We start from the raw sequence: 12,684 nt of genomic DNA, 5'->3' as shown, positions 1-12,684 counted from the left end.
CCACCCCAAAGCAAAGTTTCATAAACAGCTTTTATACCATCAAAACTCTCCCACTACCAGCAAGTTCCTTTTTTTTTTTTTTTTTTTTTTTGAGTCAGGGTCTCACTCTGTCACCCAGGCTGGAGTGCAATGGCACCATCATAGCTCATTACAGCCCCAAACTCCTGGGGTCAAGCAATCCTTCTCCAGCCTCTCAGAGGGCTGGGATTACAGGTGCATGCCACCATGACTGGCTAATTTTTAAATATTCTGTAGAGACTGGGGTTTCCCTGTATTCACCAGGTTGATCTTGAACTCCTGGCCTCAAGTGATTCTCCTGTCTTGGCCTCCCAACAGGCATGAGCCACCACACTCAGTGCCAGTAAGCTCTTCACAGTGAGGCAATATTCTTATCATGGGCCTGGCATATTCTTGGTCCTTAAAGAATAAATCATGTTGTGAAAATACAACTCCACACCATTCGCCATGGGGCATTAGCTGCGCCTGGGTGTGGAAGGAAGGGAAAGAAAGGCGAGTTCACTAACAATCGTCAGCCCATATGACCATATCAAAGTCAAAATAAAAACGTAGAGGCAAATCTCTAAATTTGTTTTATTTAGGAAGAAAGAATTGCAATTTGGGGCAATTGGTCTTCAGGGTCTTCAGTATGTCTGAAGAACATAAAGAAGATTGGAGGTTTTATTGAAAAGAGAAGTGTTACATATCGCTCATTGACAAAGTTCATTGGTTATAGCCGGGCGCCGTGGCTCATGCCTGTAATCCCAGCACTTTGGGAGGCCTAGGCGGGAGGATCACGAGGTCAGGAGATTGAGACCGTCCTGGCTCACATGGTGAAACCCTGTCTCTACTTAAAAAATACAAAAAAATTAGCCGGGCATGGTGGCGGGCGCCTGTAGTCCCAGCTACTAGGGAGGCTGAGACAGGAGAATGGCGTGAACCTGGGAGGCGGAGCTTGCAGTGAGCCGAGATCGCGCCACTGCACTCCAGCCTGGGCGACTGAGTGGGACTCTGTCTAAATAAAAAGAAAAAAAGAGAGAAAGTTCATGGTTCTGGGGGGCTGGCAAGTTTTGATTGGTGAGCGATGGCAGAGGGCAAATTAATCTTCAAGTGGCAGCAGATTATTTCAGCAACTACCAGATAAAAGTGGTTTCAGGTTACAGCAGGCAGTTTCAGCAGCCAACCTCGCACAGAATCACATTTCTGGAGCAATGATATGTGTCCTGACTGCTTTTCCCTCTGGCTTCTCGACTGTTTTCCTTGGATGTGATAAAATTCCCAGTTTGTATGATCAGCTTTCACAATCAAGTGCCTGATCCTGCATACAAATTGTCACCCAATTCTTACGGCAAACCTATAGAGTTTTAATCTATAATCTTCATTTTAGAGATGATAACGTTGGGACTCAAAAACCTTAAATAACTTGCTCATGGTCATATAGGATTTGCTTCTAGACCTGGTTGAATTCTGTTAGTAATACTTTTATCACATTGAAGACAAAGGACATATTTATTCTAGGGGACTTCAGATAGAATACAAATTAAATTGCTTTGAATAACTTTGTGATGCAGAATTATTAAGTACACCTGGCATTTCTTCAGGGAGCCTGAATGTCAACTGTGCTAGAAGAAAAGCAAAACAAACAAATACCAACAAAAACCAAGCAGACAGAAAAGATTTGCAGCATACCAGGAGAATCTCCTGAAATGCTCTCCCCAAGTTAAAAGTTTTTTACAAACTAAGTGGAGTGTTTCATTTAATTTCAAGTGTTTTACAGAACTGGATAAAAATTAACCTCTCCGTGGCAAGTGGGTTTATTTCAGATATGAAAAGAAAACTTAGGCTGCAGAAGAAATACTTTGACCAATTAAAGAGGCATAAAATCCCAAAGAAAACATGAATCCTTTTGATCATCAGTTATATAAAAGAAAATGTTGATTTTTTTTTTTAAAGCACAGAATCCGCAATACTACTGGTATGTACACAAAGCTGTGTGACCTTAAATGTAAATGGTCAAGCCATTTAATTTCTCTGAGCTTATAAACTTTGGTGCTCTGTAAGGGACCCTTCCTAGTCTAAAGTTTCTGCTTAAACCCCATCAACCCCCAAAATGCTTTGATGCTTAATCCTCGTCAACCTCCAAAAGGGTTCAGACATAGTTTCATCAAACTGTTTTTAAACCTCATGCTTATGAAGTTCTGAATTCATGGCCCATCTGCTGTCTGTCATTTTTATTTACAGGAAAGAAACCACCGTTTTCTGACAAGGTAAGCTGTGACCTTGATTTTTGGTTTTGCTTGTTTTTTTCGCATCTTGTCTTTATTATTTGAAAAGTGCTTGGACACTCATACATCTTCCCTCCTGTCTTGCAGCCCTCAATTCCAGCGGGAAGGTAAGACCGTTGCATCTACATGAGGGTACACGGGACACTCTGTAGAACTCTGCCTTGGCAAAATTTGTTTCTCACACATCCTTTTCCTGAACTCCACAGGCCTCTCGGGGAGCATTTACCCAAGGTTCAAAAGCCTCCTTTACCACCGACCACGGAAAGACATGAAAGAAGCAGCCCCCTACCGGGGAAGAAGCCACCTGTGCCAAAGTAACTGTCTGGTGTTGCTTGAGCTTGTCATTCAGAGTGGCCAACAGACAGGCTGTCCTGTGCTGACTCTGCAGTGGGAACCGAGGCTCCTTGGTGCTCCTGGGCTCCACGGTGCCCTGGGGCGGGGTGGGCCTTTTTTTTGCTGTGGCTTGAGGGATGTTCAGGCTTCACAGGTTGGCTATGAAGGATCAGGGTCTCTTTGAAGGAAATGGACTCTACTGAGAAATGAGTAGAGCGGCATCTAATCAAGGGCGTGGGATGACTGCTGTTTTTAGAGATTCCAGTCAAATATTTCATTGAGTTTTCCTACCTTGTCATAGCAAAGCCTTCACAGTGCCTAGGAACTGTACTCACCATTTTATTTTTCAGTACAGGTAGCAGAGAGGAAATGACTGGGGGAGGTTTTTAGGTCACTGCAAGTGTCTTCCTTACTGCTCAACCACATTTTATAATTGCAGAATACTGAGCTCTGCCTTAGTATTTTTAACTTTGCTATGAAGTAGTTTTCAGCCTATTTACCAAATGGCACACATGTACCTGGGGTTAGGGCCAACCTTGCTGCTTGCAAAGGATACAACCAAGGCTTCCATCTCATTTGTGAATCAGGGATCATAACTATTGCCCTTGCTTGGCTGTTGTGAGGATTAAATTAGGACCAGGGCTAAAGTTTGTGCCAAAAATCTCCTCAGTAATGGAGTTTGATAACATTTTAGTGTAATATTTTTAAAAAATCAAAATAAATGCAACAAACTCATAAGGAACAAAGTTCCAAAATTTTAAATAAACACAGGTTGAGATGATGATGTGTGAAGCAACAAATTGTCCCGCTCTCCCCCATCTCCCCAGAGAGGACATGATCAGCCCAGGCAGTGCCGATGCCTGTTGCAGCCCTAAGGCAGCTGTCCGCAAATCTGTTTGACTGGCTCATTCATCTGGGCAAAGCGTACCAAGCCCCTTCTGGAATAGTCCCAAAGCAGCAACATTTTCTAATTGTCTTCTCTTTACACCTAGGCGGGCCCTGAGAGGGCTGTTTTAAAACAACAGCAAGGGAGAATATTACCGAAAATGTTTTCATTTCTTGGGAGAAACAACAGCTCAGTGAAATTTAATAGCTCCTAAAGAGTTAGTTTGCTGACTAAACCATATATATATTTATGTATTATATATATACGCATAATTATCTGCTGCATTGGTTACGCGGAATAAAGGTTCGCCTAGCTCAGCTTGCAATGACGACGGAACGTTGAGTAACCGGATGTCCGTTCCACCCCCTCTCCCCTGCTCCATGGGGGTTTGTTGCTTCCCATCTTCCCTGGGCTCAGTGGGTTCGATTTCTCATTATTCAATGAAGCAAAACTGTACTCTGAGGCTGGCTCTTGGAAACGCTTCACGCTCAGTTCTTTCTCTTTGCCCTAATTCATTTCAGGCATGGATGGGGAGCAGACAGAAGAGAGAATGTAAGTACAAAATGTCAGTTTGTAAGTGCTTGATACAGGGAAAAGCCTCGTAGGCTCTGAGGAGGTTGGGACTCCCTCCACCTCGGCCTTGGTCCAGCACCTGGATCTGGTCCTGCACCCAGGACACTCTTAAGGGCTGGTGCCTCTGTCTTTGGGCCTTGGTCATTGTCTGGAGTCCATCATGCTGTGTTGTTTAGCTCATGTCTCTCTAAGAGCTCCCAGGGTGGCTGGGTTAACTGCAGCCCCATTACCAGGGGCTGGTAATTAGAGAGTGCAAGGAAAAGAAGAGGATAAAGTAAGGGATGCCCAGAAGTTTGGGCCATGCCTAAATTTCCAAGGCTACTGTCTTCCTTTTCAATACTTCCTCAACCTGAAAAAGAGGGGAAATAGCATTTCTTGAATGCCTATCACATGCACATTGCCATGCTACTTAAATATGACCAGTTGTCCCTTGTTTGCACGGGATGCTCTCAGTTTTAGCACTGAAAAGCCCCATGTCCCAAGAACTGCCTTCATCCCAGGAAAACCAGGAGAGTTGGGTATTACTCACTTTACATATGAGTATAATGAACCTGTAAGGAAACATCTTTTCTCTTTTACGGAGAGGAAATTGAGGCTCAGAAGGAATAAGATACTCTTTGCAAATTGCGTGCTTGTAAAGAGCCAGGATCTGAGCCCAGATCTGCTGAGTTTCTCTTCACCATAAATCCTCTGAAGGCCATCAGACCCCTGCTCTCATTCAAGGGCTCAGCCCAAAAGTGCCTGCTATTTTTGCAGCTCTGTGCTAGACTCTGCGCTTCTTCCAATGAAGTGCTGAGATCTTATGGAGACAGGCGTACCCACAACCCCACATGCCAGACAGCATGCAGTCATGGGATGCTCTGTGGGGCTGAGGGAAGAAAGTGTCCCATGTGGCTCAAGGAGCCAGCAGTGACTTCCTAGATGAGGTGAGATTTATGCTGGTCATTGAATGATAGGAAGGACACAGAGTCATTCTTAAAGAAAGCCCATGGGGATTCCCCTCAGGAGTGTCCTGAGCAGGTGGATACCAGTGCCCACAGAGGCTGCAGATGGTGAGAACAGTAGCTTGGCTGGAGAGATAGGGACAAGGCGGAGGTAAGGCTGGACAGTGAGGATAACATCACATTCCAGGTTCCTGGGCTCTGGAAGGATTGACACTTGTGCTTAGGAGAATCTGGGAGTTGTATTTTCTGGAACCAGAGGGGAAATACTTGCAATAGTATTGAAGAGTGATTTTGTCGTGTGGGGTTTGTGAGCCCATGTGCGTTTATTTATGCAGCTCTTTGCTGGGACTCCCAGTTGGCCAACTGAGATGAATGATTTTGACTGTGGCCTTTTTTGCCTTCTCTCAGTGTGTGGTAGGATTGTTGATGGCAAACTTTTATTAAAGAGCACTTAACATAAGCCAGGCACAAGTAGTAACTAATTTAATCCTTTTAACAACACTTTGAGAAAGATGCTATTTCATCACTACAGATCTGGCCTAACTAAACAAGTTCAAGTTAGCCCTTTTGGTCTACTAGTTGGTGGCAACATTTTTTCTCTTTGAACCTCATTTCTTATCTGAGTAGAAATTAAAGTAGTCCCTCCCTTGTCTAATTTCCCAAGGTTGCTCTGAAGATAAAAATGGTGAGGATTGTAGATAAACCTTGTAAGCCACTGTATAAATAAGGTCTTATTGCTCTTAAGAAGAGTGACCATTGCAAAAGAGAGCCAAAAAGAAGGCTGAGCTTTGGTCGGACATATTTGGGGTTGAATCCATCTCTGTAACTCATGGCAAGCTAAGAATTCTTCCTTAGCATCATGCTTTTGTAAAATGAGGATGTTAAATTTTTGGAGGGTCACCACGGGAACTGAATGAAATCTTGTGTATGAATCTTTTGGACACATTGTAGATATTGTCAATATTATTTATATATTTTAGGCACCTCAGAATTTATTTCATGCTAAGTATATGAGAAGAATCTCATACTGGAATGCCCTTAGATGATTGTTTGTATTAAGAAATTATAAACCACTTAGCAAGTTCTATTATTCTCCACAGTATATTTATTATAAGGATGTATAACTGCCAAAGACAGAAGCAGATACTTATTTGATGGAGAAATACAGTTTTTATTTTAAGAATTGTATTTTGATGATAGCTTAATATCTTTTTTTTCTTTCCCCTTCCCAGGATGAAGATGATGGTACGTTCGGAAACACATTCTTACAGCTTATAACTCATTCTTTCATTTTCCTGCTCAGGCATTCAAACAGAATTGTTTAGTACAGGAACCCCATAGAATCAATTACAAGTCTTAAATTAGTATTAAGTAGACTTATGTCAATTGGCATACTGCATAACTATAGTAAAATGGAATTACTTGGTTGGATTACCAAAGAAGACGAAATTCTTGTGTAACAGTGCAGATTACTTAATCATATCAGAAAATGTAAAATTGCATGCATGATTTGATGGAAAAATTTCTCACATTTATGTCTTCTAACACGCTTGGGTAAAAAATCAGTAACTACCAATGAATGAGATAGCATAAAATTTTGACTTTCATAAAACAAAACTTGTAAATCACTTCTGAAATTTATAAGGTTTCCAGCTGACAATTTTCTGCCAAGTTAACATTTCAAAAGTGAAAAACCAAATAAATGTGTATTTTAGAGTATTATCTAGATCTGCACCCCTTTGTAAATGGATTCTGTGGTGGTTAAGTCATCTAGAAACACCTTGAGAGCAAGGTTCCATCCTACTACTGCCTAATTGGATGTGATCTGCTGGATTTTTGTGACCTCTTTATACTAGCTGTTTCTAACTGGGGGCAGTTATGGAATGTTTCTTAGTGAGAGCTGGGATCTGACAATCATATTCATTGTTTTCTACCTCTGCACAGTGCATCAGAGGCCTTTGCCCCAGCCAGCACTACTTCCTATGAGCTCCAACACTTTCCCTTCGAGATCTGCTAAGCCAAGCCCCATGAACTCTCTCCCGTCTTCTCACATGCATGGAGCATTCTCAGAAAGGTTTGTGGCTCTGTCGTGAAATTCTAGCTGAATATAATGTTTAGGTCCATCTAGTACTGAAGTAATGCCAGGTGGATTGAGAAAGAAGGAAATGATCAGGTTGATAGTAGGGTCTGAACATTTTGGCTCTTAAGACATAAAACCAAGCTGAGCATTTAGAAGGGTGTGTTAATCCACCAGTGTCCTCTGAGTCTCTGCTTGAGATGAGAGGGGTGAGGAATTGACTTCCTCCTTGATCCCTCCAGTAGAATGGCCTTTTGGTAGAAAACAAAGAATATTTTCACTTTATGAGTTCAAAGAATCAACAAGGATTAAGAAACCCAGTTGGTCTAAGTACTTGAAGTTCATCTGCATCTTGGCTGGGGAGACTGAGACTGAGAAAATGCGCCTTGTGCTTGGCTGGTGCTAAGAATTCATTGCAGTCTCTGTCCCCCTGTTTTCTCCGTAGCAGCTGTGTTTCTCAGGGCTGGTATGAGGCTGCCCAGGGGCAGAGGCATGAACAGGAGAAAGGCCCAGTCATTATCCCCAAACAAGCCCAAGGACAGCCTGTGGTGTTCCCCAAGTCCTCCAGCCCTGTGGGCTCACCTTCTCTCTTAATATTCAAGGAGAGAAGTCAAGACCCTTCCCTAAAATTGTAGAAAACTCAACCACCGACAAGGCTCATCCACCCCTGCCAACTCCTAGCAGGATTCTCACAATGCTTCCTCTGCCCTGGGACCCTCTGCCCCTGAGTTTCCACTGCTCTTCTCTCTCTTCCCCCTGGCCTCTGCTGCCCTGTCTGCTGACTCTCCTGCCGTTTTCTTCCACACTAGCCTGAACCCCATCCTTCATTCGCACGAAATCCCACTTGCACAAGGTTGCTGTGCAGAGCAGGCTTTTCCCAAAGGCTTGGACTGATGGGTGCAGGAGTTGCTGCTCAGCGTGGAGGGAACAGACAGCATTTCAGGGCACCCCTGGGCCCGCTTCCCCACCCCAGCCCTGCAAATACTATCACCCTCTGCTGCAGAGCCACCTAGCATGCACTTCCCTTCTCACCTGGCCTGCTCTCTCCTTGCAGACCCTAAGACCCCGGGGATTCACTGCTCACCAAAGACATGCCTATTAATATAATGTCCTAGCAAAAGAAAAGTCCTCTGAGAAGAGGACTTCTATATTCTCCCAACTCAAAGAGCTCAAGTTGCAGCCAATGTTTAAAGTAACTTTTAAGTGCCCTTTACACAGTTGAATGTTGCTGTTGTTCTACTTTATAAAACTTGTTAGACTTTGGCATGGTCCACAGTGGGATGTGGTGAAGTTCTGTCCCTGTGCCCAGCCCCCATGGTTTTGGGGGCAGCAGGGGAAGTGATACCAGATCAAGAAGCTTTTGCAGTCTGGCTTCCCTAACCAAGCTCCCCTATCTGGCCCCATCACCCCAATCCAAATAAATTTTGTTTTTTTTCTGTCTCTTCAGTAACAGCAGTTTTCCACAGAGTGCCTCCTTGCCGCCATACTTCTCTCAAGGTTTGTACCCTGGGCTTTTGTGACCTGCTTCAGCCATCACGCCTTTATGACTGGGTTCCTAACCTGTCCCAAAAGCTTTTGACGAGGGTTTTGTTGTTTCCAAAAAGCATCTGATTTCCTCATTCAGCGTTTAATTCAGTGTCTGCCGTGTGCCAAGGGCTGTCAGACTGATAGGATAGTACCTAAAACACAACACACACACACACACATACATATACACACCCGTACACACATGCACATATACGTGCACACACACGCATACACACATACACATATATACATGTACACACACATATACACACATCCACAATACATGCACACACAGGCATATGCATACACACATACACACATGGACACACCTACACACACTTCACCAGGAAGCCAGCCCTCATCCCCAATCTTCTCGTGCAGAACTACTCCTCCGGCTGCTGTTTCCCTACAGACCTTGGAATCGTGCTTGGCTTTCTCTGCAGTTTTAGATTTCCATGATTAATCTGTCCATGGTTGTGAGTTGGGAGCATGTTCAAAATACAGACTAAGAGAACTTAACCTCACAGATGCTGATTCAGTAAGTCTGGAGTGAAGTCAGGGACCTGTGTTTTTAATAATACCACCTCTGGATGTCCAGGATAAGTATTGGCTTAGGGTGTTCTGCAACTTGAACGTGCATACAAATCACCCAGGATTGCAGATTCTAATTCAGGAGGTCTGGGATGAGGCCTGAGTTCCTGAATTTCTAACGTATTCCATGCGACACTGTGACTGCTGGTTCATGAACCACTTTGAAAGGCCGGGGCAGGACTAATTTGTGTTTTTTATCCTTAAAGACTTGCAAGTGACAGGCACTTGGTAGGCACTTTAAAAATGCTTGTTGAATGAGCATCAAATGACTGTGGAAAGTTACCCAACTCTAGTAAGTAGATCTTTACCATTCCAGGAAACTGGCTTAGCGTTGCCAGATTTTCCAATTTTTTCTCAAGAAAAGTGAAATTATTTAATGTTTAAATGTTGTCTTAAATTTTTTTAAAAAATGCTGTGAAGAACAACAACAAAAAAACCACTTTTTGGCCAGGCGCAGTGGTGCACGCCTGTAATCCCAGCACTTTGGGAGGCCGAGGTGGGTGGATCATCATGAGGTCGGGAGATCAAGACCATCCTGGCTAACGCGGTGAAACCCTGTCTCTACTAAAAATACAAAAAATTAGCTGGGAGTGGTGGTGGGCGCCTGTAGTCCCAGCTGCCCAGGAGACTGAGGCAGGAGAATGGCATGAACCCAGGAGGCGGAGCTTGCAGTGAGCCGAGATTGCGCCACTGCACTCCAGCCTGAGAGACAGAGCAAGACTCCGTCTCAACAACAACAACAACAACAACAACGAAAAAAGCCACTTTTTTTTGCAGTCATGTTCCATGTGCAGTGTGTGCACAGGCCAGTGTGCATTCAGTAGAAAACTATATTAGTAAATTTGGATTGACAGCCTGAGAATCAAGAGCACATCTAAGGTATTCAGTTGGATGCATCATTCCATAAAGGGGTGAGATCCCACTGCTGACACCAGTGGCACCCACTAAGTTTTGAACGGTTTCTAAGCATTTGAGGTTATGGTGTCCACGTTCACCACATGATTTTCACAGTTTCCCACCCAACCCCTAATTTTTTACAATCCCCAAAACTCACTGTGTTTTGCAAACACACATTTGTGTTACCTTCTTGCCTCTGTAGCCATCTGAGTTCCAGACACATCACAGCAGTATTTTCCAAAGCAAGTTCCACAGATCTCCAGTTTTATGAGTCTGAGATGGAGCTTATTAATGCAAATAGTTAATTATTTCTGGAACATTAGCTTCATCCAAATTGATCCCTTTTCCCCTAAGACTGCCAGGACACCTGGTCCTCGGTCTTCTCCACTGGTTGCTCCAACATCAGAAGGGTAAAAGTTGTGTTGTGCATTGTCCAAAAATCTGTGACGACTCCCTTGAGAGTCTAGATATTAAGGGTGGTAGGCGACTACAATAAAACAGTATATGTGCTTCTCTGTTGTGAATTATAACTCTATGACGCTGACCTGCAGGTACAGAGGCAGAAAGAGAATCATTTCTTAACTGTAGAATAGCCATGCAATGCGGGCCTTGGTTCTGTTACTCTCCTGTATTGTTAGGTTTCATTCATTCAACAAGCATTATAAAAGTGCAAGTGTTTGACTACAAAAAAAGTGGGATGGGGAAGGTCTGTCTAGGTACTGGGAACTTGAAGAAGGAAGGTACTGGCAGCTCCGGGCCAGCTTGTTTAGAAACAGGGAAGGAGCATCCTAAATAATCCTGGTGATGTGGCTCAGGAGACTTGTTTAGAAACAAGGAAGGACCATCATAAATACTCTTGACGATGTGGCTCAGGAGGCTTTAGCCCTTCCAGGTGACTCTCCTCTCCTCAGTGGTGTAACAAGGTAGACATAGTGACAATCCCTGGTGTAGAACCACCAGAAGTACTTGCTAACATGCAGATTTCTGGGCCCTAGGTGCTTGAAAGTCGCCCAGTGATTCTGACTCATGCACAGTAACATTTGGTAACCACAGGTTTAAGTTTTGGCTTTGCCACTGATAGCACATGATTTGCTTAGCCTCTGAGCCTGTATTTCCCCATATGCAAAATGAAGACAATACCTACCTTGTAATGTTGCTGTGAGGATTAAAACAATGTACACACAGTACCTTACTCAAGATCTGGACAGAGTTGTACTGAATACATATTTGTGGAAGGTATGAATGAATGATGGATGAATAATTAAGAGAACATTCGACTCACAGAATTTTTCTGTCTTTAACCACAGCCTGGCACACAGAAAATACCCTGGGCAACCGCAACAAACACAACTAAACCTTTCCTGAGATTCGGAAACTTTTTCCTAAAGTTTCAAGGAATTGTAAATGAGAAAAAAGAGTTTTAGAGAAGATGAGACATAAGCGCTGGGTAATTAATAGGTGCCCAACACAAACTTCCTGATCCGTAGAGCCTTCTATGTGAGTTGAACAGTTCTACCTGTTTAGTTAGAACAGCAGGTAGCAATATTTGATTCTAAAAGCTAGCAATATTCTCAAGGTAATTTCATCTTCTCTTGGGTCACTTACATTTCTTTTTGTGGAAATATTAAGAACATAATTATCTTCATTACTGCCTGTCCCTACATCAGCTGTTGGGAATCCATTCTGCCTATGCTGAGATTATAAGAATCTATGAAAGATATGTCTCTTGAGCATTCATTTTGATGTTCACACTCATTAAAACAATTGTGAATTTTTTAGTAAAGGGATCTAGTCACTTTATATTATGCAACATGCACATTTAGAAAATCACTCCAAGTTGAGGTTCTCTTCTCAAAGTTTTACTGGCATGATTACAGAATAATGCCTGAGTAGCCTCCATGGTTTCAAACGGAAGAAAATTATTTTTGAAGCCCTGGTTTCTTAAAATGCTAACTGTAGGACCAACCGCAAGGGTATTTTGAGGGGGGGGGCGGGAGTGTGTTTTGAGAGCAGTAAACAATAGCTTACAGTAAATTAACTTTCGGAACTCTGTACTTTTGAAGGCCCTAGCAACAGACCACCTATCAGAGCCGAAGGCAGAAACTTCCCCTTGCCACTTCCAAACAAACCTCGGCCCCCATCCCCCGCGGAAGAAGAGGTAAGAAAGTATATGTTTTTATTTTTGTTTGTTTGCTTTTTCCCTGGTAAAAGAATCACCAGAAACTCCCACTGAATGTTCTTCTATACTTTTATCTTCCGTTTGTTTTATTTTATTTATTCGAAAAAAAGTTAAAGGAGAAGATCCAGATGAACAATATGTTCTTTTTCCTTGGCATTCTTTCAGACTCTTTCAATGGCAAACGTGTGTTTTGCATTAAATGGCAAGAAAAATAATCCTGTTTTTTATGTTTATGACCTTGATTCATCACTTAACTGCTCGATAAACCAGTTTTTTTATCAAGCAGGTTATTATGCTAAACTGAAGAAATTACTGTATCTGCATCTTTCCTGATTAGAGGTTCCATACTGTAAGGAACACTTATTCACAGGTATTTTTGCAACCAGCGTCATGAT

At 42.9% G+C, this 12,684-nt stretch overlaps 1 protein-coding gene across 1 annotated transcript in view; it reads left to right on the top strand.

The window, feature by feature from the left end:
• LCP2 (lymphocyte cytosolic protein 2) overlaps positions 1–12,684 on the top strand; it is a 50,523-nt gene that overhangs the window by 33,306 nt on the left and 4,533 nt on the right. Inside the window, 8 exon segments of the mRNA NM_001266541.1 lie at positions 2,239–2,264; positions 2,370–2,389; positions 2,489–2,596; positions 4,023–4,053; positions 6,251–6,263; positions 6,963–7,092; positions 8,543–8,592; positions 12,174–12,268. Coding sequence (NP_001253470.1) covers positions 2,239–2,264; positions 2,370–2,389; positions 2,489–2,596; positions 4,023–4,053; positions 6,251–6,263; positions 6,963–7,092; positions 8,543–8,592; positions 12,174–12,268 — 473 coding nt within the window.

This window comes from Macaca mulatta, chromosome 6 (assembly GCF_049350105.2).
Source record: "Macaca mulatta isolate MMU2019108-1 chromosome 6, T2T-MMU8v2.0, whole genome shotgun sequence".
NCBI lineage: Eukaryota > Metazoa > Chordata > Mammalia > Primates > Cercopithecidae > Macaca > Macaca mulatta.
The sequence above is the reverse complement of the archived record's forward strand: the minus strand, read 5'-3'. Positions and strand labels throughout refer to the sequence as shown.